General features: G+C 39.5%; 1 protein-coding gene across 4 annotated transcripts in view; it reads left to right on the forward strand.

The window, feature by feature from the left end:
- LOC134227646 (tubulin-specific chaperone cofactor E-like protein) overlaps positions 1–27,498 on the forward strand; it is a 57,998-nt gene that overhangs the window by 18,171 nt on the left and 12,329 nt on the right. For 3 of the 4 annotated variants that reach the window (XM_062709292.1, XM_062709291.1, XM_062709294.1), the window contains exons 2-8: positions 9,229–9,346; positions 20,344–20,473; positions 20,535–21,046; positions 21,869–21,961; positions 22,027–22,126; positions 22,197–22,381; positions 22,443–22,574. In XM_062709292.1, coding sequence (XP_062565276.1) covers positions 9,234–9,346; positions 20,344–20,473; positions 20,535–21,046; positions 21,869–21,961; positions 22,027–22,126; positions 22,197–22,381; positions 22,443–22,574 — 1,265 coding nt within the window. In that variant the 5' untranslated portion in view covers positions 9,229–9,233. Of the gene's footprint in view, positions 306–9,228; positions 9,347–20,343; positions 20,474–20,534; positions 21,047–21,868; positions 21,962–22,026; positions 22,127–22,196; positions 22,382–22,442; positions 22,575–27,498 lie in introns of all 4 variants that reach the window. The other variant, XM_062709293.1, reaches the window with a different exon arrangement.

A 27,498-nucleotide genomic window follows, 5' to 3' on the forward strand; every position in this document is an offset into this window, starting at 1 on the left:
AATAATTTCATGCTGCTGTTGCCCCACACAATCGGTTTCACTAATAGCGTAGCGTGTCGTAAAGCGAACAAGTTATAACTCAACTATTAGGACTAGAAGCAAGTCATGGTTCAATTTGTATATCAGTGCATGAACCTAAGATTTATAATTATGAAACAACTACCAAACTAACAATCCACTGGACGATGATATGAAAAACAACTAGAAACGTACTAAACAAGTACAAACAGTTTTTCCAAAAATATGTTCAACCCATGGATAAAAGGATAAAATATAACAAATAAACATTCATATGCACATTTGAGGTAAGTTATATGAAGTATAGACATGGTGTGGCACAACAAATAGTGGTGGAACGTGCTTAGTTCCTCCAATATTGGATCTTTTACCCTACAGATTTTGGTGGGTTTTTATACAGGATTGTTAGAAAATCTAACAATCACCAATCACCTAACAATCGCCCTCCTCCATAAGTGCTTACGTAATTAGTGTACGGCCACTTTGTTGAAATTACTGAACGGTGGGGATGCTTTCAACGCAAATCTGTGGTGATGTGATGTGGCAAAGCTAAGTACAAAAAGTCAAGGATCGACCTGGATTAGGCATAAAAGTACAGAATACACCAGACAGCAATCAGCAAACATCTAAAATACGTGCACGCAAGTTGTGTACATAAAATGCTGACAAATCCAATTTTATCGTGAACACTCTTTAAATAAACAAATACTGTTTCAATACAGATAGAAAATAAGGAAGGATTGTAGTAAAATTGTTCCCTGCGACTGCGAATTTAATGTTTTCTTGTTCTTATTCCTAAATGAGTCTACATTCTTTAGAAATTGATCTGTTTTTAAACTTGACCAGTAATCAATTTAAAGCTGTTTAATACAGGCAATGCACGAATACATTTTTTTTACGAGGACGTTGGATTCACTATGCGCAAGAGATCAAGAATGTTACCCACATCAACAGGATTGACAAATCTTTGTCTTTGCTCTCAAGGCTAACTCTAGACCAACATTTGAAAAGGGCGTAACAGCCAAAATTTATTCTTCCTGATTCTTTGTCTACATATATAGCTATATATGTAGACTAGGAATCAGAAGGAATACATTTTGGCTGTTACGCCCTTTTCAAATGTTGGTCTAGAACTGAAGACGATTATGTTAGGGGAGAACAGTGGCCTGACTGACAAAATCACTCATATAATCTTTTGTAGGACATTGAATATTCGAATTGAAAATGCGAATTATTCACCTCACCCGTAAGATTGTCGTTCAATTCATTAGGACAAAACAAGCAACCATGCGTTCACCATTATTTTACATGCAATTGGGCCATTTTACTCCACCATGTGGGCGTTTTGCCCCAGGCTCGATTTTAAATGCGTTAAAAAGTTATGAAAACCTTGTTGTTTCGAATAAAAGGTCATTGTAAAATGTAGCTTGTTTTGTAAATTTTGCATCTACACGTTGAAATAGTTCGATACTCTTGTTTATATAGGTGAAAACATCGAAAAAGCTTAAGTTGTGCATTTTGGACCGTTCTCCCAATGTTTTTGTGGTAGCGGACTCAGCACGAGAAAATGATTTTCTCCATAACATTTTTTCGACCCAGTTAGAAAAAAATATTGTATCTTAATTTTTAAAATTATAATTTGTAGGCCGATTCTAAGATTTGTTACCGTCATCTACGGGTACAATATAGGGGATTTGCAACAGTAAAAATAGACCTCTGATAAAAATAAAGTGAATATTCTAGCTAGTAATTGAGCTCAAAAATTTAAATTTTCATTCGTTTGTCCTATAATATATACCTCGTTCCTATCTTACTACTCACCTAAACCAGTTCCTAGAGGTTGGTATCTCTGACCAACAACCAGATTAAAAGAGATAGAGAAAGTTGAAAGGTGAGAGGGGGATGGAAAGGAGGAATGGAGAGAAAACGGGGGAGAAAATAAAAACGAGAAGGTTTTGGTTGGGAGACCGCTGCTATGAAGAACTTGTTGGATGGTTAAGATCGATCGGGATAGCGAGCAGTACAACCGAGCCTGTGTCAAGCGCGGTGTCATCATCATCAATAGACATAGACCGCTGTCATCATTGAAAAGTAGTATGAAAAAAAAATTGTGCCCGGGACATCCTGGCTACGATTTGGCGATGGGCTAAAGAATAGCATGACTGTAGCCTGAGTACAACGATTTTAGGCAGTAGGGTAAGGGAGGTATTTTGGACCACTTTAGGAGATGGCCGAACAATTTTGTCGAATAATAGTTAGATTTCGTAATATCGATCAATTCCCTATGCAACTAAAAAGTGGTGAATGCTAGGTAGGATTTGTAGGTAAAAGTGTTGCAAATCCCATCGAAAGAACCAAACTATCGTAAATTCTGAAGATATGTAAGATTAAATTTTGGACCACCTGTTTTTATTTTGGACCACCTATTGAACATATTTTGGACCACTCGAGTAATTTTGTATTGCTTGCAAAGTTATGTTACTATTGGATTAAATTAGTGATCTCTAGCATTTTCGGCGTTTTCATCCTGAAAGTCCTTATTAAGCAATACATTTTTATAGGCATTCAAAGCTTAGAACAATATCTACAAGCTTAGGGTATTGAAACTAATATCAATTTCAGTACCACTCGGTACAGCATCATCAAAGCAAAACCCATTGTGGCCCATTGCCAAGATGTATGCACCTGCATACATACCCTGCATATTTTTTATGTAGTTTGTTAGATCTGTTCCATTTGCGCCATTGATAGTAGTGGGTTGCCCGGTTCTTCCTTGTTCTGCTCCTTGCATATTTGCATTTTTCAAAACGAAACATAATCGTAGAACGCGAAACTCTGTTGCATTGGCAAACAGCACGGACGGAGAGCTCTAGCAAAGATTGGTTCTTGTCGTAGAGCTTTCTCAACTATTCTGCTCATAATCGCATATTTGTCCCATATGGATAGGAATTACAGCAAAGGTGGGACTGATATGTGATCATAGGCAGTATTTTCGTATGGACATAATAAAAACAGTTACATGTTGGGTTAATAGACATTTTTCTAGGGCTTATATCAATGAACGGTAATTTATAAATGCAGTAAGAACAGTAATTTATTAATGGTTCGATACTAGAGAAACAAATGGTTAAAAATAAAAGTTTAAGAGATCTAGAACTTAAAAGAAGATATGTCGAAAATATGTTCGGTTCAATAAAAAATGAACCTATTTTGGACATGCTTCAGAATACTGTTTTTAAACTTACAATGTTTCGCTCGAGATATGAAACTGCTTCAATTAAGATTTAATAAGTCAACAACATCATTCACGTGTTTTAAATCTATGTACAAATAAACTTACAGCTTTTGAAAGTTGACTTCAATTTTACAATGTCGTCTTAGTTTTGGTCTAATCCAGCCGGCATGGGTAAATACGTGAAAATATTCTTAATAATTGCAATATTTTATAAGAAACAAATGTAGGAAATACCTTATGGATAGTTTCTTTTTGCAATAACATTTAAATATTGCATGTTTTATTTAGTTTTGTGTGATATAAATACAAAATTCAGCTAGGTGGTCCAAAATAAGAGCCCGGTCCAAAATACAGCCATTACCGTAAACATCTGTAAAGTTTTTGGGCATCCTGAATATGCACCCCAACGTACGGGAAGCCTTGTCCACAATATAGGAAATATGTTGTTTAAACGTTATTTGAGAATCCACAATCACTCCTAGGTCTCTCATTTCGCTTATGCGTTCGATTAAAGTACCCTGTAGTTGGATGTTACCCAATTAATGCAAAACTAGTATCTGTCACTGAAACAAAGTATAATCTTCGATTGAGCCGATTTGTAGATAAATCTAGATGTGATCAGCGTAGGATAGTCAAGGAGTTGATAAAAATCAAAGGGCCAAATGGCTGCCTTGCGGGATGCATGATGTGGAAATGAACGGAGGTGCTGGATTATCTCCAATTATATCACTTCAATGCGTCTTTTGAGAAAGGCGGAGAGGAAAGTGTCTGAAGAGGGCTGACCATTTCATCGACATTGATAATACTAAAAGTTTGACCCTGAAGCGGAGTGTGTCTTGCTGCTAGTTCAATTTTCTCCACGGTCTAATTCTCGCTAGAGAAAACATTCGAAAATTTCTCTGAAGCGAATAACGGTAAGTGGCGATAACCACCTCCGTCTTATGTTGACCGAGCTCAAAGCCTCTATCGCTCATCCAATCCGCCACCGTGCTGATCGCGTGTGATGCGATCAGTTGTACCTCAGGGATTGACCCTCTGTAGACCTTCAATGTTACGTCATTGGCGAAGCCAAGAATCTTGGCACCAAGAGGGAGCTTTGGTTTCAGAACCTCGTCGTACATCTTCTATATAATAAAAATGAAATGGTCTGTGTTCGTATCCGCATAACTCAAAAACGGCTGAATGGATTTGATTCATTCCTTCAGCAGTTACATTCGTTATAGTTTCCGACGGGTTTATATGATATTTCCTCAGTCGAAAATCATTAGTAAGTTGAGTAAATCGCGAAAAACTAAAATTATGAATAGTATGGAAATTTTGCATGGGCAGCTCAGAACACGTATTTTCGCCTACTATGCAGGACAACGTCTGCCGGGTCGACTAGTTGTACATAAAGTTCCATGATACCGGGCCTAGTATTGAACCTTGCGGAGCCCCTGCGGTAATAGGAACGCTTCTCTGGCCGACATCGGTTTCGGCAGGCTGATAAAAAAGCTGCCATCTCGGCACTCCACCAATATTCTTTTTTTTCTCGACGTGGTGGCGTCACACGCGCGTGGTAGGACAGCTACCAGCAGCGTATCCCCGCTTAGACTGTCAGTGTTTGCTCTCAGCCACAGGGCCGCGGTGAAAACTTCGCTGTCGAAGTGATTGGTCTTCCACCCATGGGCCTGATAGGGATCCCACACCCTCGGATGCCGCACACCATAATTGATCTCAAAGCGAATTACAAAATGGTTACTATGGGTGTAGCCCTCATCCACCTTCCAGCCCATGTCTATTGCCATACCAGGACTGACAAACGTTACGTCAATACACGACTAGACCCCATTCCTACGGAATGACTTGCACTGCGTCGAGCTTCGCAAACCGCTCATGTAACGCATGACCCCTGCGATTGGTGCAGCGGCTGCCCCACTCCACTGCCCAAGGGTTAAAGTCTCTCGCTAAGTCGAATGGTTTCCGACCCACTAGGTCGGACGATAATCTGTCGATCATCTGGTTGAACTGTTCTAATGGCCACCTTGGTGGGGCATAACAGCTACAGTAGAACAAACCATTGATCTTGGCTAACACCCTCAGCGGAGTAGTGTACCACCTCTTGGACCAGGCAAAACCCGACCCGTCGTGCAAATAGCCGCCATCCCAAACCCGTCCGCCATCCAATTGCCGTTATCGACAAGGGCGTGGTACGGTTCGTACAGGAGGGCGACATGGGTCCACGACTCCGAGACCAATTGCCACAGCAGTTGCTGAGCAGTTGCACAGTGGTAAAGATTCAGCTGTGTTACTTGCACGGCTTTTTCTTGTTTGTATCTCCCATGGGACAAGAAGGTCTACCCGTAACGTGGTCAAAGGTCTTGCATTTTTCTGGCGCAGATAAAGCACTTTGGTGGCTTATCGCATTCCTGCGCCTTGTGTTCTCCCTCACCACAACGACGCCACAGGTTGGTACCGTCTGGGCACTTACAGTCGTCTGACCAGCCGATCTTCAACTTCCCTCGCTCCAGAACTTTTTGTGGCTTCCGCGAACGGTAACCTAAAGTAGGCTATCGGCGTGCAAAAGGGACCACCTTTTAGACGTACAAAGGTCTTTTCGACCTCGTCCAGTTGCTTGCACTGGAGGGAAACTTCCGCCCCAGCGACCTCACCCCGGCGATTATTTCACCGGTCTTGGTGATGAGGTACGGGTTCACCAGGATAGCATGGTCGCTTTTGCTACTGCCTGCCACGGCAACCGCTGGGAGGTCGCATAATGGTTGCGGTTAAGCTGCGTTACTTGCTCGCTATTTTCGATGTAGGTGCTTAATTTTGAGAAATCGCACCTTAAATGCTTTTCGCCATACGGATTTCAGTAAGTTAACTCCTAGTGTACCACTACTGTAAGCACGCTCAATGTGGGAGATTCATTCTGTAGGGAGAGCATCGCGCTTGAGTTTTTCGGACAGAACCGCATAGCTTCGCTCATTCGCCATAAAATGATTTCGATTCAAAAAGTATTCAAACGCAATTGAGGATATGTTTTGTTTACATATTGATTTATTAGCCATTGTTTAAAGCGAAACAAGTTAAGGACACTCCTGACGGAATTCAAACTTCAAAGCACTCGCATTTCGCAGGGCACACCAGTCGACAAGGAAGCAACGCACAACTGTCATTTTTATTATTTTAGCTTTGCTGCGTCGCAGCATGCGTGAAATAATAAAAATGACAGTTGTACGCTACTTCCTTATCGAGTGGTGTGCCCCGGAAAACGCGAGCACTTTGAAACCTGGATTCCGTGAGGAGTGACCTTAAGTCAATGCATTCAACCATGAAGAACACGTAAAAATCATGTAATTATGCAAATCTCGATTCGAATCATGAGCAATTCTTTGATGGGAATTGACTCACGTATGATTTGAATCGCCGATAAGATTTGAGAATTTGAGATTTTACCAAATTGCATACTGCCACTCGTGGCAAATGCAGGCGTGCTCTCGGCTTGCAGTAGGCGAGTGATTGCATCATCATTTCCTCCCCGTTCCCGATAAACCGAAGGCACGTAACCGGCGCCGTTATTGATCATTGAAAAGTCTACAGTCTAGAGAAAAGTTGATACTGATTTTTCTGGTCAATCACAGAGTAGCAACTATGAAATGTACAGTCATCAATCCCAAGATCAAGTTAAATTTATGTGCTTAGTGCTAAGTACTTAGGAACAGAGTTTGCATAAATCGCTCTCAATAGATAACGACTAACCATAAAATAAATTCAAAAACTGTTCCAAATCATAACAAGCCATGATAACAAATTTATCAAACTTGTATACAAGTGCGAAAACAGAATCGGACTGAATCGGATAGGCAGCCCCCACAGAAAAGTGATGATTTTCACTTTGTTCTCGCTCATTTTGTGTTAAGGACCTCACAGCTGTGTAGAACAAGTTGAAATGCATCATCAGAACCAGTGCTCCCCGCGTTTGGAGCTTTTTAAAAGAAATTTATCATAAGGTATAGCCTCCCGAATCAGTTCTTTATCATGACAGCAGAAAGAAGTCTCTCGCGGAATGCTACATATCGTATATGTATACAGAAATGAGAAATGAGATACTTTCTCATTCTCTTTTGGATTCAATCCCTGCTTAGGAATAACGCCTTAATTTCCATTTAAGAGGGCTGGGATTGAACCTGCGACCTCCTGTGTATGAAGCAGAAGCGGTAGCCATATGACCACCAATATTATATTCTGCTTCATACACAGGAGGTCGCAAGCTCAATCCCAGGCTCGTTACACCTTCCTACTTTGTATCTTTCCCTATTTTTCTCATGTTCTAGCAATCGCGGAAACGGAGTCCATACTTTTTTCATCTTCTAGCATACCTTCTTCAATCATCTATTCTAGCATTCTGTTAGAAATGGAAATGAACAGAAATCTCATTTTCTATAAATAATCAATTCATAATCAAGGAGCCGGAAGATATTTCTGAAACCCAAGTGGGGGATCCTGGTAATTCACTACAATACGGCTGGAACAACATCGGCGTTTGAGGCCAAAACCGACAACTGCGCTATTCGAAAATTGGGCCAGCCCCGATCACATTGTTGAAGTGCTTAATGCACAATTAGCTGCGAGGCGTCAATGTCCCAGTATAATGTGTGAAATGTAAATTAAAAGAAGTAAAAAAGAATGTGCTTTTCGTTTTTGTATTTCCTTTTTCAATACACCGTCACTTTTTAGTGGTAGATTCTGGGATTTCTTCATCTTTCGGGGACTCGCACCTTTGTAAAAGGCAAAACACTATCGAAAGATACACGTTTTTTCTACTCAACACAAGTGAGATATCTTACATGAATCAGGAATATGCAAGTCCCGAAAGGTTAAAGTTCGAAAGTACGATATGTTGGCTAGGTAGGAATAATCATTTCAAACATAGGAGCTTCTACCTGGGCTTCTACTAAAGAATCATCATTATAGAACAAATTTTAAATGCCAATTAATTGCCTCACAGCATCAATGGAAACGCAGTTTACGATTGATTCAACGTCAGGGCATATTTTAACTATTTGTCGGAGGTAGTCGGTTGTCGGTAATTGCAAAACTAGCCTCACCTCGAAAAGCATTTACTAACTTGCCTAGTAAATGCAGCGCTGAACCGTAATCTGGCATGCGAAAAACCCCAGTATGGAGGTGCCCAAAAAAAACGCAAGCCAATGCCGGTATCCATCAGATGTGAATTGGCGCGCGGTACGATCGTTTTTGCCGCTTAATTTCTATTTAACTGCGATGGTGAGCTTCCACTGTGTACAAAATGCGCGCGAACCTTGAACGTTTGGAATAGGCAAAAGGAACGAACGACGCCGCACTGGTTAAAGTAAGTTCCTTTCAGCTTGATTTCTTCGATTATAAAAACTTTGGCAGATCGGATTTGCCGACGTTGATTAGTATTAAATATTTATCAGTTGATCGATACATTGTTGTGCTTCACCACATCACTTAAAAAATGCAATTTTGTTGTTATGTTTGGTTTTAATTAGCAAAATCGAGGGCTGTTGAGTAAAATTGTATATAATAAAACGGTATGTTTTTTTCCAAAACAGAAAAAATATCGAATATGTACAAGCAATATTTACTGCTCCAGTCTCCTGTAAGAATGTTTTTGGGCAAAAAATAATCCACATTGCGAATTCTTCATTCATTCGTGGTGTACCAACACCCATAGGAGCAAATTCGTTGGTGGTGAATTTCTGTATAATATTGAAACAGAAACCCTTCTAAGTAATATGATATTATCATCTTCAAATAGAAACCTCTAGTAACATCTAGCATAAACATACCACGGAATTGTTAATGGGCAAAAAAAGATTTAAGCCGGTAAAACCTTCATTTTTTTTATTTCAAGGTATCTTGTCTCAACGCTCATATATGAGTGGACCATTCGATGCGCGACAGCGTTAATTTATTTTCAAACGCTTTCTGTCATTCTTTTTTTACAGCCAAAATGCCAACACTACTGGAAGCCTTGGAAGAAAAATACGGTCTCGGAGGCCAAAGAGACAAACTGGACGAGGCACTCATATCGATATTTGTGCCTAAACTGCCGCCCAGATTGAGGTAAGCCATCATAATGACTACATACTATTTCCTGCGGAACATTAAGCACCGTCACCTACTAAACAATATGAGTGTTTCATTTCATACCCCGATAGAATGGCCTTGCAATATCACGAAAAAGAACGGCTCTATGTGTTCCACTACACCTATTCAACGTTACATGCCTCAACAAAAAAAAACGCAATATCATTAGCGACGATGAGTAAAGAATGTGACCCTTTGATGGGGTTTGGCTTAGATCGTGGCTTAGATATCTATTCTAGTATTAGGCGTACATAGCCGACCAGATCCACTAACACAATTACCTCGTTCGCGGATCTCGTTTGATCGGTACTGCAGCAGTTAATGATAGCCGACTATTATATCATAGTTTTCGCGTTTTGTTTTGCTCTCACTGTTTCTAATGCGGAGGGTGTTCGTATGTAAGCCCAATCGATACCGCTACGATCTGGATATTACAGTCGACCCTCTCTGCGCTGATGTTTTTGGTCTTAATATCGTCATATGAATGCAAAACTTACCTGGCTAAAGATTACTTTGTGATTTGGTCTCCATATAGTACATGGTCCAGATCTCGATGGTCCCATCAATTTCGACTAATGCAGGGTCTACTGTAGTTGGCCAGGAAGTATCAGAAATTGGCTTTTGATGTTTCGACTTAGTTGTTTTGATGATTTCGTGTAATAAAATAAGTCCAATATCAGCTCAAAAAATATTTATGAAGGTCATTCGGTCTCGTAACAAAAAGGCTGAAGTGTGGAGGACGATTAAGATTTACACTGTTTCGAAAAATTGTCCGTATAGTTTTGGTCCGGATATAAAATCATTAATAAAACATATTTAGGGTGTACGCATAGTGGTGCAAGCAATATTTGGTAATTGTTGATGTTAAATGGCATCTATCTCATTTTTGTTAGCAAATTTATTAGTTTTTCCATTGACTAAAATATTAAAGCTGTAAATTTCCCATAATTATCAATTTTTAAAAAATATTTTCTTTTGTGGATCTACTAATACCTCCACTATACGCGAGGAGAAGTGGATGAACGCTGTCATCAGTGGAAAAGTAGAATCACTGAAATTTAACACGGCAAGGTATAGCCAATGGAATTGAAAATAATTTAAAAAATTACAAACAGACATTTTTTTGAAAATGATTTATTAGGCGGGATTAGAAATTCAATTAAGATTAAAAGTAGTACCATCTCCGGAATCATTTCAAGAAAAAACTTCATTGTCATTAGCAATCAAATTAATATATGTATAATGTAGATAATAAAAATTCTAACCTCATGCTATAAATTATTTATAAATAAATTTTATTTTGAAATTTTGAAAATTATTTTGAAAGTTGCATTCCATACCTCGCTGTGAAATTCTTTTCATGATTCTACTTTTTCTTTTGATGACAGGATTCATTCTTCTCTTAGCGTATTAGTACCGTTATCCTAATGAATTAATTAAACGTCAAATTTGTTTTGAGCCCCACCCCACAGGTTTTTAATGGGGTTGAGGGAGGATGCAGGAGCGTTGATTCGGCATTGTACAGCAACCACTATTTGACGAGATTGGAAGAATATTTTGGACCATTGTTTTAGACAAAGTAAAGATTGGATCTATGACCCTATTCAACGGCGCTTGCTTTCATATTATCCTTCAAAATACTCAAAAAAAAAACAATCCATGAACCATTGCAACATGATGTTATATGACAACATATGAGAGCATTTTTTTACCCGTATTCAAATAGCAAGTGAAGTTTCATGAGAGCAATGTTTAAATGTTTCAAATGGAGTATTTGGCTCGTGCAATCGTCTATAGAACTATATGAACCGTTTGTTTGAGAAACTGCATATGTAACATTTTTGGCCAAAATGAGATTTTTATATATTCTGAATCCTCGTCCAAAAATACGTATTGTGGCAAAAAATACGAAAAAAAAATTTTTGTTCAGGAATGTATGAAATTTTTTCGTTTGTTTGAGAAACTACATATGTCCACGTACTTTGAAGAGCAATTGTGGAGTACTGCTTACATTTTTTGCACTGAAAGTGCCCTAGGGTGTTGAGTTTTGCCAAAAACTATTGATCTGTATCGAAGAAATCGAAAGATTCGGTGCCAATTTGTTCAAAAACAGTTTTTTGTTGTTTTCTCGAAATAGTGTAAAATGGACTTATGCAGTTTCTCAAACAAATGATTCATATATTAATAAGGGTTAGGTCATTAGATTTTTGATGCCGTTTGCACTAAAAGGACCCCAAAATGACCCAAGTATCCCAAAATAAAATATGTTTTCAGGGGATGTTGGAATGCGATTTTAGGTGAACAATAGAATACTTTCAATGCAGAATCAAGATCCATATGGGCGCCGGCAGTGCGAAGCCGTACTCGCGGATGCACAACATGTTAGCTTTGAGGGAGTTGATAGTAACTATCAGCGCTCAACTGCGACTCGTGTGGGCGCCGGCAGTGCGAAGCCGTAATTGCGCAACAAAAACCGATTAAAAATTAAAATTAAACAATTAAAACCGATTCGTTGACTATTTTTTGTACACACAGTTGACAGTAACTATCATACTGAGACCCATATAGGCGAATCTGAGTTTTAATGAGCTAAAATAGACCAACACAAATTTTTGCTTTAGGGGAAAGCTTCTTAGTTGTCGACTAAGCGTGACTAAACAGGACGGCAGGGCTACCCCAAACCATAACATGACCACCGCTTTGCTTCGCAGTCGTTGGCAATTTTATTGGTTCTAATTCTGCAGCCGGTTTGCGCCATTCCCTAACCAGTCAATCGGTCCCGAAATGATTAAATTTTCTCTCATCCATTATGACATTCTGCTAGACCCTTTGTAACTCAGCCAGTCGCTTCTTCATGTTCTTGGCAGATATGATATTCTTCCGCGAATTGCGATGGCGGTATTCTTCTACGACTATGATATCCGATATCGTTCCGGATGGTTCGCGGACTGGTGTTCGCACACTTTAGGGTTACTATCCTTTGGATATTGTATCCGCTAAAATAGTGCAATGCGACATGTGTTCAAAATGGCATCACTAACAGTCAGGGGTTGAATACAAAAGAAAATAAAAAAGTCTCGCAAGCTGTCATACTTTGTGATAAATTTCTTTTAAAAAGCTCCAAACACGGGGAGCACTGGTTCTGATTATACATTTCAACTTGTTCTACCCAGCTGTGCGGTCCCCAACACAAAATGAGCGAAAATATTCACTTCTCTGTGGGGGCTGCCTATCCGATTTTGTTTTTCGCACTTGTATACAAGTTTGATAAATTTGTTGTCATGGCTTGTTATGATTCGGAACAGTTTTTGCCGTTCTTTTATCGTTGTTTGTTATCTATTGAGAGCGATTTCTGCAAACCTTGCTAACAATGTGTAGGAGTCGCGCACCCGATATAGAGTTTTCCCTGGATAGCCAAAGCGAAAGGTGGCCAGGAGTCTAGTTCTACTGCAGCTTTTCTTCAATCAAGGGGTGGTCCGTCGAGACAGTCATCTTAATCGCACCAGCAGCAGCCATAGTATCAGCATCAACCGCTGCCCCTTCGCAGCAGTGGGTTGTATTTCCTTCTAGAAACGGATCTCATAGGTTTCTTCAATACTAACTATTGAGAGCATCTTCAGAAAAATATATTAAGCTCGTTTAGTGGAATGTATTAAACCGTCTAAGACGAATTAAGTACTGTCCATTTAATTCCACCAGTTAATTTTCGTTATCTTTGCAGATACGTATTTCGACCACAACTGTGTGGTCGTCTTCAGTGTCTTGTACTTGACTCGACGTCGAGTCAAGTACAAGACACTGAAGACGACCACACAGTTGTGGTCGAAATACGTATCTGCAAAGATAACGAAAATTAACTGGTGGAATTAAATGGACAGTACTTAATTCGTCTTAGACGGTTTATTGAGAGCATACTTTAGACGCTCGCTCATAGCAGAACGGTTTCATGAACAAATCGTAAAACTGGATGACATCTATTAGTGCGACCCATGATGAGCTGTCGACCCGAACTTGCATGATGATAAGATGCAACTTTGGAATTCAGTGACTGCAAGGAATTGCTGCACTCTCTCGTCATTACCATAACCTCCTGATCCCTGCGCACGGAGTACATGTAGAGTACATCGTAGATCCACCAGTATTGTGCGCCGGAATGCTGCAGTCAGCTTTTGGTCCCACCAGGCTACGTTACCGGAACAGTATCAACCGACCCCAAGGGTCGAACCTTCGTGTCGGGTTTCCATGGGACAGTACCTCATTCAGTACCATCATTCAAGTAGAGTGGCGACACCTACCGCCTTCCAAGACCTTTTTTTTTAAAACACTCACCTGCCTGCAGGAGGTACCCCATGCCGCTATCTAAGCCATGTCAGCTTCAGTGTTGTACTGAGCCTGGCGATATGGCCGAATTTACACCGTTACGCACTACTTCCGAGTATCCATATCCCAACATAATGGGGAGTCTTCCAAAGCCCAGGATCCATTGTAACAGTTTTCGATTCATCAGAAGAATCATCCTGAACGTTCTACTGAACGAGGCCACCAATTTTACGACCAATAGCAAGAGGTAGCTATGTACCCTACACCAATGGTGGCAATGTCCTAGATGGGCATGTGATGCCAATTAGAAGAAGAAGAACCCGTAGTGCGGTTGATTAAAACATATGCCTTTCTAGAAGACGAGTTCAAACTCACCTTGCTTGACGAGGAACTTGCGGGTGAACTGCAACTTGAGGGAGATACTACGTTACAACTCTATGTTTACTGTGGGGTGGAGGAGTTAAGCGTTGAGATAATTATTCAACAAACGTCCAGCGTGAAATCGGTGCTAAACTCCAACAAGCACACCTTGCATGGAGTAAGCAAAGTTACTGACTTCTAACTAACTAAGCTAAGTTTAAAGTTTAGTTTTCTTCTGTTGAATAGAAAAGATGTAACAGAGCAACTTTAATTCCTCAAATACTGTCATTCCCGCAAAGTTCATAAACAGGTCTTTCTTTTTATCTTCGTTAATGCTATTACTTTAGAAAAAATACGCTTGCCAGGGGATTCTTCCATACAAACCCTTCTCGATTAAACCTGATAAATTGAACCACCAGCGGGACGCCCGCAAAACTTTCCAAACCCGAATTCAACACCGATGTGAACCCTAAATCTTACTACACTTCACACGCGTTTCACCATAAATTTTTCCTCGTCGTCACTTCAAGGTGATTATACGATGAATCCCGTGGTGAATTTTAAATTCACCACATACTTTACTTCTCCTATTTTTAAAATCCCAAATCTAATGTAATAATGTTTGTACAGTGCTTAATGCAACGTACACACCAGTCAAGCAGTTTGACGAACATTGACTCCGCCCCCAAGAAAACGCTTCGGTTGCTGCTTTGTTTGAACGTGTGTGAAGTTGTTCGAACAACCATTTGACAGTTGGCGGCTCGGTTGGAAAAAATTAAAACGGTTTGATTTTGGTTTGAGTGGTCGGGGGTGGAGTCAAGGTTCGCCGAACATGTTTGAGCATTTGTAGTGAAGTTGCACAAACCCCCATACATTTGTTGATGGTTGGTGCTCGAGTTGGTGCTTCGGTCGTTCGTGTGTGATATTGTTGGTCGAATAAATTGATTGTTTGTGCCGCTGTTGGTAAAACTTGATGGATGTTTGAATAAACGAGAGGTGGAGTCAATGTTGGTCAAACTGCTTGACCGTGTGTACGTTCCATAAAATAAAGTCGATTCTTCATAACAAGTAAGCAAATGATCTGTTTTTATCTCACTTCTATGCGCGTTATGGTTCTCTTAACTCGTGCTCTTGACAAAATACAAAATACGTGGTTTCCAAGATGACTGATTTCTGACTTTGTTGTATAATCCCAAAAAGGTCTGCATTTCACCTGCTATCAAGATATTTGGCCAAGAATCCTAATTGGAATGAAGAATCAGCATGTCAGATTTGTTCTATTTTTCTGGCAACGAACGTCCATAAGCAAGACTAGGAACGCCACTACGTTGGTGACATGCTGGTGAGTGCGATAATAGAAAAAGAAACGAAATTGCACAACAAGTAAGGAGGTGCACGCAGCTGGCGGAATTTTAACCCGTAGTTGTTTAGCAACTTCAAACGCGTCGTTGAAGCCTTAGAGGAGAATCACACTGAAGAATAGAACCTTGATCATTCACTGGAACTACTGGAAAAGATCAAGGAACCACTGGAACACCAACGTAGACAAATTTATCTTCAATGTTTGATGGGAATGAAGTGTATGAGCACTGCCGCAGGATCAACACCGCCATACAAAACTAATTCTACCTGTACTCATGTCCGTGTTATATATATCCGCTTGGACTGATTACCCAATTTCCAATGTATCGGAAAACACTACTTCAAGAGGTCTGGCGCTTTAACATCAGCTCGGATGACCAAGTCGATGAATCCATTTTTGAACTATGGATGTCTCGGATGACTGCTTCAATTTCTCACAGAATTGGGACTTGGGGGTAACACAGGTAACGCCTCACATATTTGGGGACTCATTAATAGATTGTAATGGTTGGTCGGGGATCAAAATTTGGAAAATTTGTTCAATGTACTTCAGCTGATCAGTTGAATCGATGAGTATCTGAACACTGGCATCCTCGAGTCCATCTTTGCTGCACTCAGGCGTCGTAAGATATCATAGAGGAGCTGAATGTCGTCAGCTGTTGCGGCTTTGTCCCATTTCTCCACCAGAGAGCTGAGATTCAATTACTTCCATCACGAGTAGAAAAAAAAGTGTAATTAGGCCTACCAAATATGCCACACTAGCGCGAACTTTTTTTTTCTGTTTCCGCGCGTGCTTGCATTTTTATGGCGCTTGCTTTGTTCTCGAGTATGGATAGAGCAAAGACAAAAAGTACGGCAGCATTTTGTTCGCGAGTAAAAGTCGTTGAGTTTTTTATGGTTTCTTTAAGTAGAACACTCCAAGTAATCTAAACGTTGTTTCCACCTGAATTTTCAGGTACATTTTACGTGCACACGTAGCTGCAAATGCTTCAGAAAATTCAGGTGAAACTTACGTGTCCGGTGAATTATATTCAAAACTCAGGTAAAACTTACCTGATTTTCACGTAGAATGAAAATTCTATCGAAAAATCAGGTAAAAGTTACGTGAATTTCAGGTGGAAAAAATCTACGTACTTTTTAAGGTGGAAACAACGTGCAGATTTTTTTGGGTGAATGGATAAATTTCACTTGAGATAAAAACAATATTAATTAACAAGTAAAAACACACTTTGGACATTTGTGAAAAACATGTTCCAATGTTTTGCCTTCCTCGTATACTTAAGGCTATATGATCGCTTCAAAAACAAACTTTTTATAGAAGGCCCGGAGACCCATAGTGTTATAAACCAATCGACTCAGTTCGACGAATTGAGGTGATGTCTGTGTGTGTATATATGTGTGTGTGCGCACAAAACGACGCAAAAAATGTCACTTCAACCAACTCCTTAGCCGAAACCAATCGACTAAGTTCGACGAATTGAATATATATGTTCAGTGAGATGGAATAGGAACAGTTCCCCTATATCATAATAAATATTGCCCTCCGCTCGGTTGTTTGGAATGACATTCTCGTTTTCTTATTGTGTAGTCAGAGCAGTTTAACAAACATCCAAGAGTGACTGGGTAAAATAAACTTTACTTTATGACTGGGTAAAATAAAACAAGAGTATGTACGTCAAATTGGAAAAGGAAAAAAAATGTCGAAATTCTTATTAGCATATTGTTGATCAAGTTGAAAACCGAAATTAGGTCTCGCGACAATCGCATTTTCTCACATTTCTTCTCACTCGCGATGCAGTTGCGACATCCGGGAATGGGACAAAATACAATTTTCGGTTTTCACATCTATTTTCAAACACACACATTTTACGAAGGTCGAGAAAGGCACCATCACCGCTCGGTGGATTAATCTGGATTTTTTCATACCAATTTGCTAATTAACGTTGCAACTGAGCAATATGTAGACGGATCTCGCCAATTAGAAGGTGATGGTCAGATGCGCAAGTAGTGCTCCCCGGACTTCTACTCCGCGTGGTTGGAGCCTTATTGCAAGCACATGCAGATCTTGATGTCGCCCTTGGGAACTTTGTTCACATTTCTATTTACAATATCTTGTCTTGTCTTAGCACATGCACAACCAGTGTTGTAAAGCATCCTGGAAATGTCGGTTGTATTCCCGAGCATTTTCTTGTCAGCATTAATATTTGCAGCATATCTCAAATATGAAACAAATATTAAATCGGCCAGGCCCACCGTGTAGGCTTGAAATCGGGAGATAATTCATAATTCACCGGCAATCAGATTATTCATTATGTTATAATGAATAACATAATCAACGAAGAGTTTTGAATTTACGAAAGGAAGAAACGGGGACAGCCGTACCAACCGTTCCATATTTAGGGGTTATATGAATAGATGACGTTGGGAGAGACATTGCTAAAAGGATTAGTGTCTCTCCTTGATGATCCAACTTCCAGGGATGGGACACAGGTATTTCTCCCAAATGTCCTGGCTCTTATTCCGCATACACACGGTTAAGCATGTTTGACAAACATTGACTTCACCTCCAGAAAATTAGAAAACCTGACGCCATGTTTGAACATATGTAGAGTCATTTTACGAACCGGGTTAACCAACAACTCTACATACGGTCAAGCACTGCATCAAAATATTAATTTTTGTGGGGCTAAGTCAATGCTTGACAGACATGTTTGAACGTTTGTGTGGGAGTTATGCCTAGGCTAAAGTGCCATTACTCGCTCTCTGAAACGAGATTAGTTCAAAAAAGTGAAATAAATTAAAATAAAATCATAAAAGAAAATTTACAAACCTTGATACTGTATTATTCCTTATTCAATCAACAATGAATCTGCTATGGGTGATCACATTTCTATTCACAATGTTCTGAAAAACTCAGATGTAAATATGTACATTATGTGGATGATTTTGATATGAAAAATGTATTGGAGGTAACAAATTTTATGCGAGACCTAATCTTTTCCCGTAACACGGTTGACGGTAGATCACTTTGACGTACTGTGTTACGGTGTAAGATCTACCAAACATTTTCTAGATTTTCTAGCTATGGCAATAAGTTGTGGTAATTAAGGATTCATCGTATTAAGTCCCCGCTACCAACAGCAGTCTCAAAAATAAAACATAATTAATGTTAGCTTGCAGACTCGAATTCCTCTTGTTTGAGACTAAACTGTATGCAGCGGAAACAACTTTTCAAGCAATTAGTTAAAAACTTCGGTACCCGGTCCTAGGCTGAACTGACTGCTGGAAAAATCGAGTACTAACGTTTCTTAAACTGGTGAACAATGGTAGTGAGAGGAGCACATGGAAAGCTCTTATTACTGAACAAATTCTCTTGCTTGAAATGGTCTTGTAGACAGAGCTAAATCCCGGGTTTTAAGAGTTTTACTGGTGATATTCTAGAAGCAAGACAAGGATGTGGCTAGGACTGCGAGGCATGGCCAAAAACAGTATTACTGTTCTGTTTTCCCAAGAAAGGATTGATTTCATATTGATAAGTGGCGCGCCTTCAATGGGATTGCTCTCTATGAAGGGTCTAATTAGCGGGACCTTGTCATGGTGTTCTTGAGAAAACAAAACAACAACTGTATCGAAACCGATACTGCATTGCTTCTCAATAGCACTGGAGTAATTCGACATGCACTTAAACACTAAGGATACGGGTAACGCTACAATAGATCTAATAATTGGTCGCAGTGGCACACCCGAACAGGAAAAAAACAATTTTCTTCGATAGGACTCGAACCCACGACTCACTAAATACGCTCTGGATTTCAAATTTAGAAGATTGTTTATGGATCGATCCACCATCCATTTCATTATGATAGCATACACAGGTGGGGCTTAATGTAAACAATAGTGACTACCGGCAAGAAACAATACTTCAATACAAATACTTTGGTGAATAGACTTTAGGAACGTCTGTCTTGCCGAAGGGCCATCGTGTTAGAATCCCACCTACACTGACACTGGGCTGGTGGGCTTTGAGCAGCATACTTTAGAAGGACCTGCTTGTGGATTCATGAAGTTTTTATAGCCCAGCTATTCAACAAAGCCCACTGTCAGAAGGAAAACAGCTACAAAACCTGCTAAGTATGCTACCCTTACCCCCGCAATTTAATGATAAAATACTAACACTAGATATAGAACATAGCAGACGACATAGAAGAACCGGTGTTACATTTTAATAAATGCAATGAATACAAATTAACACTACTACTGGACTACTCATGTATGAAAAATAAGCCTAAGCCTAATAAGGTTTTCGGGAGCCTCTTCGCAATAATGTAAATATTGTAAATGTCACTAATGAACGGGATTGAATGACTACAGCGACCTAGAGGCAAAAAAGTGGAAAGTATGCATTTTTCCATATTTAGTCGATTTTTACCATATAAACTTTATGCTTGTCGAGCATCCACTTAGAGTTGACAGATCTGGCTGAAATTTTTACAGCTTCTGGGAGCAAAAAAACTTTATTTTGAGATGGCATAGGTTTTGAAAAAAATATTTTGATTTTATTTATATTAGTGTGGTCCACCCTAATGGGCCATTTTGCAATACACCCGATTCTTTTTTTACACGGGGGATGCGTTCCGTGTAAAAAAAGTTTTCAGTTCAAAATTTGAAAATCCGTGTAAAAAAAGTTTTATGATTTCTCGACAAATCATGTAAAATGGAGCAACTTTGCAAAAATTTTGTATGGGATTTTTTTTACACGGCCGTGTAAAAAAAATCCGTGTAAAAACAGAATCAAGTGTATGTACTTGCCTGAAAGGCACTGACGCCGCTTTTTATGATTAAGATCATTATTCTAGGAACACAATTTAGTAAGAATAACACAATTACCGCTTGAAGTTATAATAATTTTTTCGATAATTTTTGTTTCTTAGTATTCCTGAATTACTCATTTTGAATGACTGTAACATCGATAAAGCGGGAGAACCAGAGGATTTACGCCGAAAATGTTGTACCGTCAAGGAGTTGGACTTAGCTCAGAATAAGCTGGAAAACTGGGAAGAGGTATGGATCAATGACAACAAGTATTGTTTCGACCCCTACAAATACCCTTCGTGAATTACAGGTTTTCGGAATACTATGCCACATGCCTCGAGTAGAGTTTGTCAATCTGAGCCTGAACCGGTTGGGGGGACCCATCGATCTGCCTCCTCCTTGTACGATGGATCGACTACGCAGTCTGGTGCTAAACAACACAAAACTCGAATGGTATGGAGTGGAAACCCTTCTACGGCTGCTTCCAGTTTTGGAAGAACTTCACTTGAGCCTGAACGAGTATACGCACGTTCTGATCGATACCGTCGTGGATGATGGATACGAAACCGAAACGGCTACCGATGAGTCCTGCTGTGATGACACAACCTGCCAACAATGCCAAGAAGAGGAACAAACCCAATCTAGTCGTGGACAGAAACGAAGTGCATCTGAAAGTTCTATCTATAGGAAAACGGAGGCACATGCAGGCGTCCACAAACTGCATCTTACCGGTAATCATATCAGCCAGTGGAGCGAAATCGAGCGAGTCGGTCGGCTGTTTCCAAATTTGGAAGCCTTAGTATTAGCAGACTGCCCTATTAGGTAAGTGATTCTCTGTATAAAATTAATTCTATGAAGGAAAGTTATGACACTCAACTCTTTGATAAACATTCGCTATAATTTTTCCGGGATTATACTGCCGTCTTGGCAAATGTTTTTCATTAGATATTACAAAGATAAACGAATATGTACACTACGCGCAGTTGTGAGGGGTTAAAAATGCCCCGTTAAAAATTTTGTTGTGCAGCTATCAAAACAGTTGATTTCACTGCTTCACATTTAATTCATCCTTCCTGCAAATCATGTATGCTGCACGCTGCATTTTTCCCTCATAACTCAATTTCACCTTTTATCGAATCAGCTATTTCCTGATATATTTAGGATCTATGGCAATACTCCTTTCAATTATTTCTTGTTATTTTACTCTACGGAGCTTTCGACTGCTTAGACGGTCCACCAGCAGTTTTAAGGCGTCATTGGGGGAACAATGATAGATAGCGATGCCATGTGCTTGGTAAATAAGTCCTTGATGCATTGAGATCTTGATCCATGAGATCTGCTGTTCCCCATGTAAACGTTGTTTCTGTTGTAACTTTTTCTATCTGATGTATTTTTATTTCCTTTATCAAACCACTGGCCTTTTTTTTAGATTTATTGGATATTTGTTCATATTGTCGGTTTTATCAATGTGTATTTTTTTCAACAATGTCGATATGATACCGACAACGTAAATAGAATTGAGTGACATGAACTTCCCAAAATCTCAACATTGTGTTTTCCATATCCTTAATTTAGTTAGTGTCCACATGCAGCTTTGTCAAAGGTATCCGTCAACTAAAACTGAAATTCAATATGCTTTAACAGGTCACTTTGCCCACCTGATGCCCACAGCGAAGAAGAGCAAAGCAGTTCATCGTCTTCCTCACCAACGAAAACGGAAAGCCATGAGCATTTCAAGTTCGTGTCATAGATTTTACTGTTCATTCCGTTCAAGGTTTGCTTAATTATTTCTTCGCTTGCAGGAATTTAACACTGCTGAATTTGAGCAACGCTAAAATTGATTCATGGGACGACATCGATCGATTAGCGCGGTTTCCTGCCTTGAAAAACCTTCGCGTGCAGGTAAGTATTGTGTTTAATCAAATTTATAAATCCCGCCAATTTATTATTCATTGCTAATGATGCTCCATAGTGCTGGCCATTGTGGGATAAATGTGATTCAACGGAGCACGAACGACGGCAGCTGTTGATTGCCAGACTGCCCAAGATCAACATCCTGAATGGAGGGGACGTGATCGGCTCGGTGGAGCGCGAGGATGCGGAACGATCATTCATTCGGTATTACCTCGATAAACCGGAGAGTGACCGACCTGACAGGTATAACTGCTCTAGGGGAATAAGTTCCAACAGTAGGTAATTAATTTCGTTTGTTTTGTAGATACTTTGAATTGGTTGCTGTGCACGGTAAATTGGATCCACTAGTCAACATTGACTTGAGGCCCGAGCGACGCGTAAAAATCACATTTACTTATGGAGATACCAGCGAGGAGCGTTCCGTGGATGTTTACAGGTGAATATCATTTTTTGGCGATACGACATTATTCGGAATCCTATCATGACATTTTTCCGAAAAATGAAGTATGTCATCCTTATTTTTATTTCCTATTTTATTCGATGAGAAATTTTCTAGGCATATCATATTATTGTCACACGATTTTATTACTAACGCCCGAATAAACCAAATTCCCAGAAAAAAAACTATATTCCTACTCAAGACTATTGGCCCGATTTAATTAAACGTTTTATTTCTCCCTTTAAGTCCACATTTGTTTGAGATAAAACGGTACTTCTCATTCAGACCAATGTTATTTCGACGTTGATAATAGAATCTTGTCACACAGTATACACTGGGGTTGCCTTTTATACGGTCTGTTCTGCTCTTTTTGCCTTCGAATTCAATAAAACAGTCAAATTATTCCACGTAAAAATCCACATAAAATTGATAAAGCAGGTGGCATTAAAAAAAAGTGCAAAATGAGGTATGTATTAAAAAATGCAATCTATCCAGGTAGAAAGCAACTTTAGTGAACACATTTATGCATTAACTAGCAGACCCGACGAACTTCGTTTCGCCTAAAGTTGATTCATTCTCTGTTTAGCTCTCGAGTTATGCAGAAATGTCTGGTTCATTTGTATGGGAGCCCCCCTTTCCAAAGGCGGGAGGGGTCTCGAACCATTTTAAGAACCTTCCCCGGCCCCAAAAACCTCTGCATACCACATTTTACGCCCATCGGTTCAGTAGATTCGGAGTCTATAAGGTTCAGACAGACAGAAATTCATTTTTATGTATATAGGTTTACATCGGAAGCTCTAAATTTATTACTGTGGAAGTTCAACTAGAACAAAATGACCCAAAATTTAGTGGCTTTCCCTTGAAACCGTACATTTATACAATAAATTAATTTTGAGTCTAAGAGACGAGATAGCCTCGGGCTAAAAATCTCTTCAACAAGGATTAAAGGACTAAGTTCGTATACTCCGTCCGTATTATGCGAAGCACAATCTATTGTAACGTCAAACTCCAGGTCATTTGTTTTTGTGCCAGTCGCCAGCCAATCGCCAGTCTTCCTACCAAGCTCCCTACACACCCGCCACTTCACTATGGGAATTAATCGGACATTAATCGGAAAATCGACTTTCGCCAATCATTTTTTCACTATTTTTTTCGAAAGTAGATACACAAGATAAGAAAACCCCACAATTTCATGTCCCTATGAGTTATAGTTTTTGAGATATTAGTTATCAAAGTTGAGAAAAGGTAAAAAACGAGGATTTTCTCTTCAAAATCTTGCTTCACTTCATGCCAGTTTTGAAAGGGGACACCAAGGTTTATATATAGCATTGTATCTAAAGATAATTGAAAGAGCTTCCATATCGTACTTACAAAAATCGTGATATCATGAAGGAAAAATTAAAAAAAATTAAATATACGAACAAAATCTATTAGGAGTTAGGTTGTGCACTTTGGAATTTATTGATTGCCATGAAAAACGTACGCATGTTATCAAAGGTGGCTTAGATATGTGATGTGGCGCGCATTCCTCTACATGGGTCTTCCACGACAGGCTGAATCACATAAGGCTGAACACGAAAGGCTGAAAAAGATAAAATCTCACATAAGGCTGAAATAACAAATGGCTGAAACTCGAAAGGCTGAAAAATCGTGAGAAACCAATTTTAGTGGAAGAATTCACATTTAACGCTAATAGAGGCACAAACTGAAATGATCCGCAACCTTCTTGCGACTTCTTGTTGTGTTTCAATTTTTATATGGAATTCTTATATTTTAGTCTATACAGCTAAAAATGTTGAGGTAACATTGAAAGGAACAAGACTTTGTTGTTCTTGGTTCTTGGATTTGGTTTCTGATTCTTGCCAAGATTACTTTCTTTTATTATTGTTTATTCTTCTCTCTTCTTCCTGCTTCTTTTCCCTTCTTTATTCTTCTTCATTCTTCTCCATTCTCTTCTCTTTCTTCTCCATTTTTACTTTTTCCTTCTTTTTTATTCCACTTTTTTTTTAAATTTTTTTACTTCTTTCTTCTTCAACCCTTCCTAGTTCCTTCCTGTTTCTTTCTTGCTTCTTTTTCTACCTTTCTTCTTAGTTCTTCCTCCATAGTTCTTCCTTCTTAATTGCTTCTTCCTTTTTCCTATTTCCTTCGTCCTTCCTCTGCCTTTATTATTATTTATTTATTCAGACTAAGGCCGAAGTGACCTGTGCGGTATATAAGAGTCTTCTCCATTCGGCTCGGTCCATGGCTACACGTCGCCAACCACGCAGTCTACGGAGGGTCCGCAAGTCATCTTCCACCTGATCGATCCACCTTGCCCTCTGCGCACCTCGCCTTCTTGTACCCGTCGGATCGTTGTCGAAAACCATTTTCACCGGGTTATTGTCCGACATTCTGGCTACGTGCCCGGCCCACCACAGTCGTCCGATTTTCGCGGTGTGAACGATGGATGGTTCTCCCAACAGCTGATGCAACTCGTGGTTCATTCGCCACCTCCACGTACCGTCCGCCATCTGCACCCCACCATAGATGGTACGCAGCACTTTCCTTTCGAAAACTCCGAGTGCGCGTTGGTCCTCCACGAGCATCGTCCAGGTCTCGTGTCCGTAGAGGACTACCGGTCTAATGAGCGTTTTGTAGATTGTCAGTTTGGTACGGCGGCGAACTCTATTCGATCGGAGCGTCTTGCGGAGTCCAAAGTATGTACGATTTCCAGCCACTATACGTCTCCGAATTTCTCTGCTGGTATCATTTTCGGCAGTCACCAGTGAGCCCAAGTACACAAATTCTTCTACCACCTCGATTTTGTCACCACCGATGCCAACTCGCGGTGGGTGGCTCACATTGTCTTCTCTTGAACCTCTTCCTATCATGTACTTCGTCTTCGACGTGTTGATGACTAGTCCGATTCGCTTGGCTTCCCTTTTCAGTCTGATGTAGGCTTCCTCCATCTTCTCAAAGTTACGTGCCATAATATCTATGTCGTCGGCAAAGCCAAATAGCTGGACGGACTTATTGAAAATTGTACCACTCGTGTTAATCCCTGCTCTTCTTCCCTTCCAAAGCAATGTTGAATAGCAGACACGAAAGACCATCACCTTGCCGTAACCCTCTGCGGGTTTCGAAGGGACTCGAGAATGCCCCTGAAACTCGAACTACGCACATCACCCGATCCATCGTCGCTTTGATCAACCGTGTCAGTTTATCCGGAAATCCGTGTTCATGCATTAGCTGCCATAGCTGGTCCCGATCGATTGTATCATATGCGGCTTTGAAGTCGATGAATAGATGATGTGTGGGCACGTTGTATTCGCGGCATTTCTGCAGTACTTGGCGAATGGCGAACACCTTCCTCTGCCTTCCTTGTTCCTTTTTTCTTCTTCTTACTCTTTTTCTTCTGGTTTCTTCTTCCTTCATTTTTCTTTGTTCTTCTTCTTCCTTCTGCATTCATTCCTTAGGCTTTCTTAGTTCTTCCTTTTCCTTGTTTTTTCTTCTTTTTTATTTCCTTGATTTTCCTCCTTTTCTGTCTTCTTTCCTCTACCTTCTTCCTTTTCCTAGTTTCTTCTTCCGTTTTCCTTTTTCTCTATTCTACTTTCTTCGATATTTTATTTTTTTCCTTTTCTTTCTATCGTCCTTTTTTTTCTTCTTTCTTCCTCGTCCCTTGTGTCTTCATCTTTCTGTCTTCTTTTGTTCTGTTTTCTTTTTCCATTATTTTCCTTCCTTTTTCCATTTTTTCTTCCTTCTCCTTTTCCTTGCTTCTTCGTTCTTGTTCGTTCTTCATTCTTCCATCTTAATCCTTTCTTGTTGTCTTCATTCTTCCTTGCATTCATTCTTCCTTTGCATTCATTCTTCCTCCCTTCCATTCATTCTTCCTCTTCCTTTCTTCTTGCTTCATAATTATGCCTTCATCCATCTTTATCATACTTTTTCCTTCTTCTTTTATTTATGTTTTTTCTTTAATCTTTCATCTTTTTTTCCTTCTCCCTTCTTCCGTCTTCTCTCTCCCTTCTTCCATTTTCTTCTTCTTTTTTTTCCTTCTGTCTTCCTTCTTTCTTGTTTCTTCTTGCTTCATCATTATTCCTTCTTCCATCTTTATCTTACTTTTTCTTTCTTCCTTATTCTATGTTCTGTCTTCCATCGTTCATCTTTTTTCCTTCTCCCATCTTCTTTCTGTCTTCTTCCTTCCTTATTATTTGTGCAATTTTTCATTCTTTATTCTTTAACCTTTACTTTTTATTTTTTATTCTTTATTCTTTATTCTTTATTGTTTTTATTTATTCTTTACTATTTATTCTTTATTCTTTGTTTTTTATTCTTTATTCTCAATTCTTTATTCTTTATTTTTTATTCCTTATTATTTATTCTCATTTATTCTTCTTTATGCTTTATTCATCATTCTGTATTATTTATTCATCATTCTTTATTCTTTATTCATCATTCTTTAAGTTTAGTCAATCATTCTCTATTCTTCAAACATTATTCACTATCCAACCACTCAACATAGTTGGTACAACATATCGTATGGTTGGCATTAATTTCATCCTTTCGATACATTTCAGCCTTCCGATACTTTCAGCCTTTTGAGACTTTCAGCCTTTCGGGATTTCAGCTTTTTGAGTTCAGCCTTATGAGTATAGCCTTATGTGTTTCAGCCTTTCGTATGACACCCCTAAGCGCGCGCGAAACCACATATCGCAGGCACCTTTCAATTCCAAAGTGCACAAGCTAACTCCTAATAGATCGGGCGAAAACTATAGAACTTTTTATTTAATTATATATGAACTATCTTTATTGCAATTCTGAGCTCAATCGAGCACACCGAACCAGTTTCCTGAACGAAAGAGTGGCAGAGGTGTATTTTCCTATGCATTTTGGGGCCTCCTTAGCCGTGCGGTAAGACGCGCGGCTACAAAGCAAGACCATG

The sequence above is a fragment of the Armigeres subalbatus genome, chromosome 3, assembly GCF_024139115.2.
Source record: "Armigeres subalbatus isolate Guangzhou_Male chromosome 3, GZ_Asu_2, whole genome shotgun sequence".
NCBI lineage: Eukaryota > Metazoa > Arthropoda > Insecta > Diptera > Culicidae > Armigeres > Armigeres subalbatus.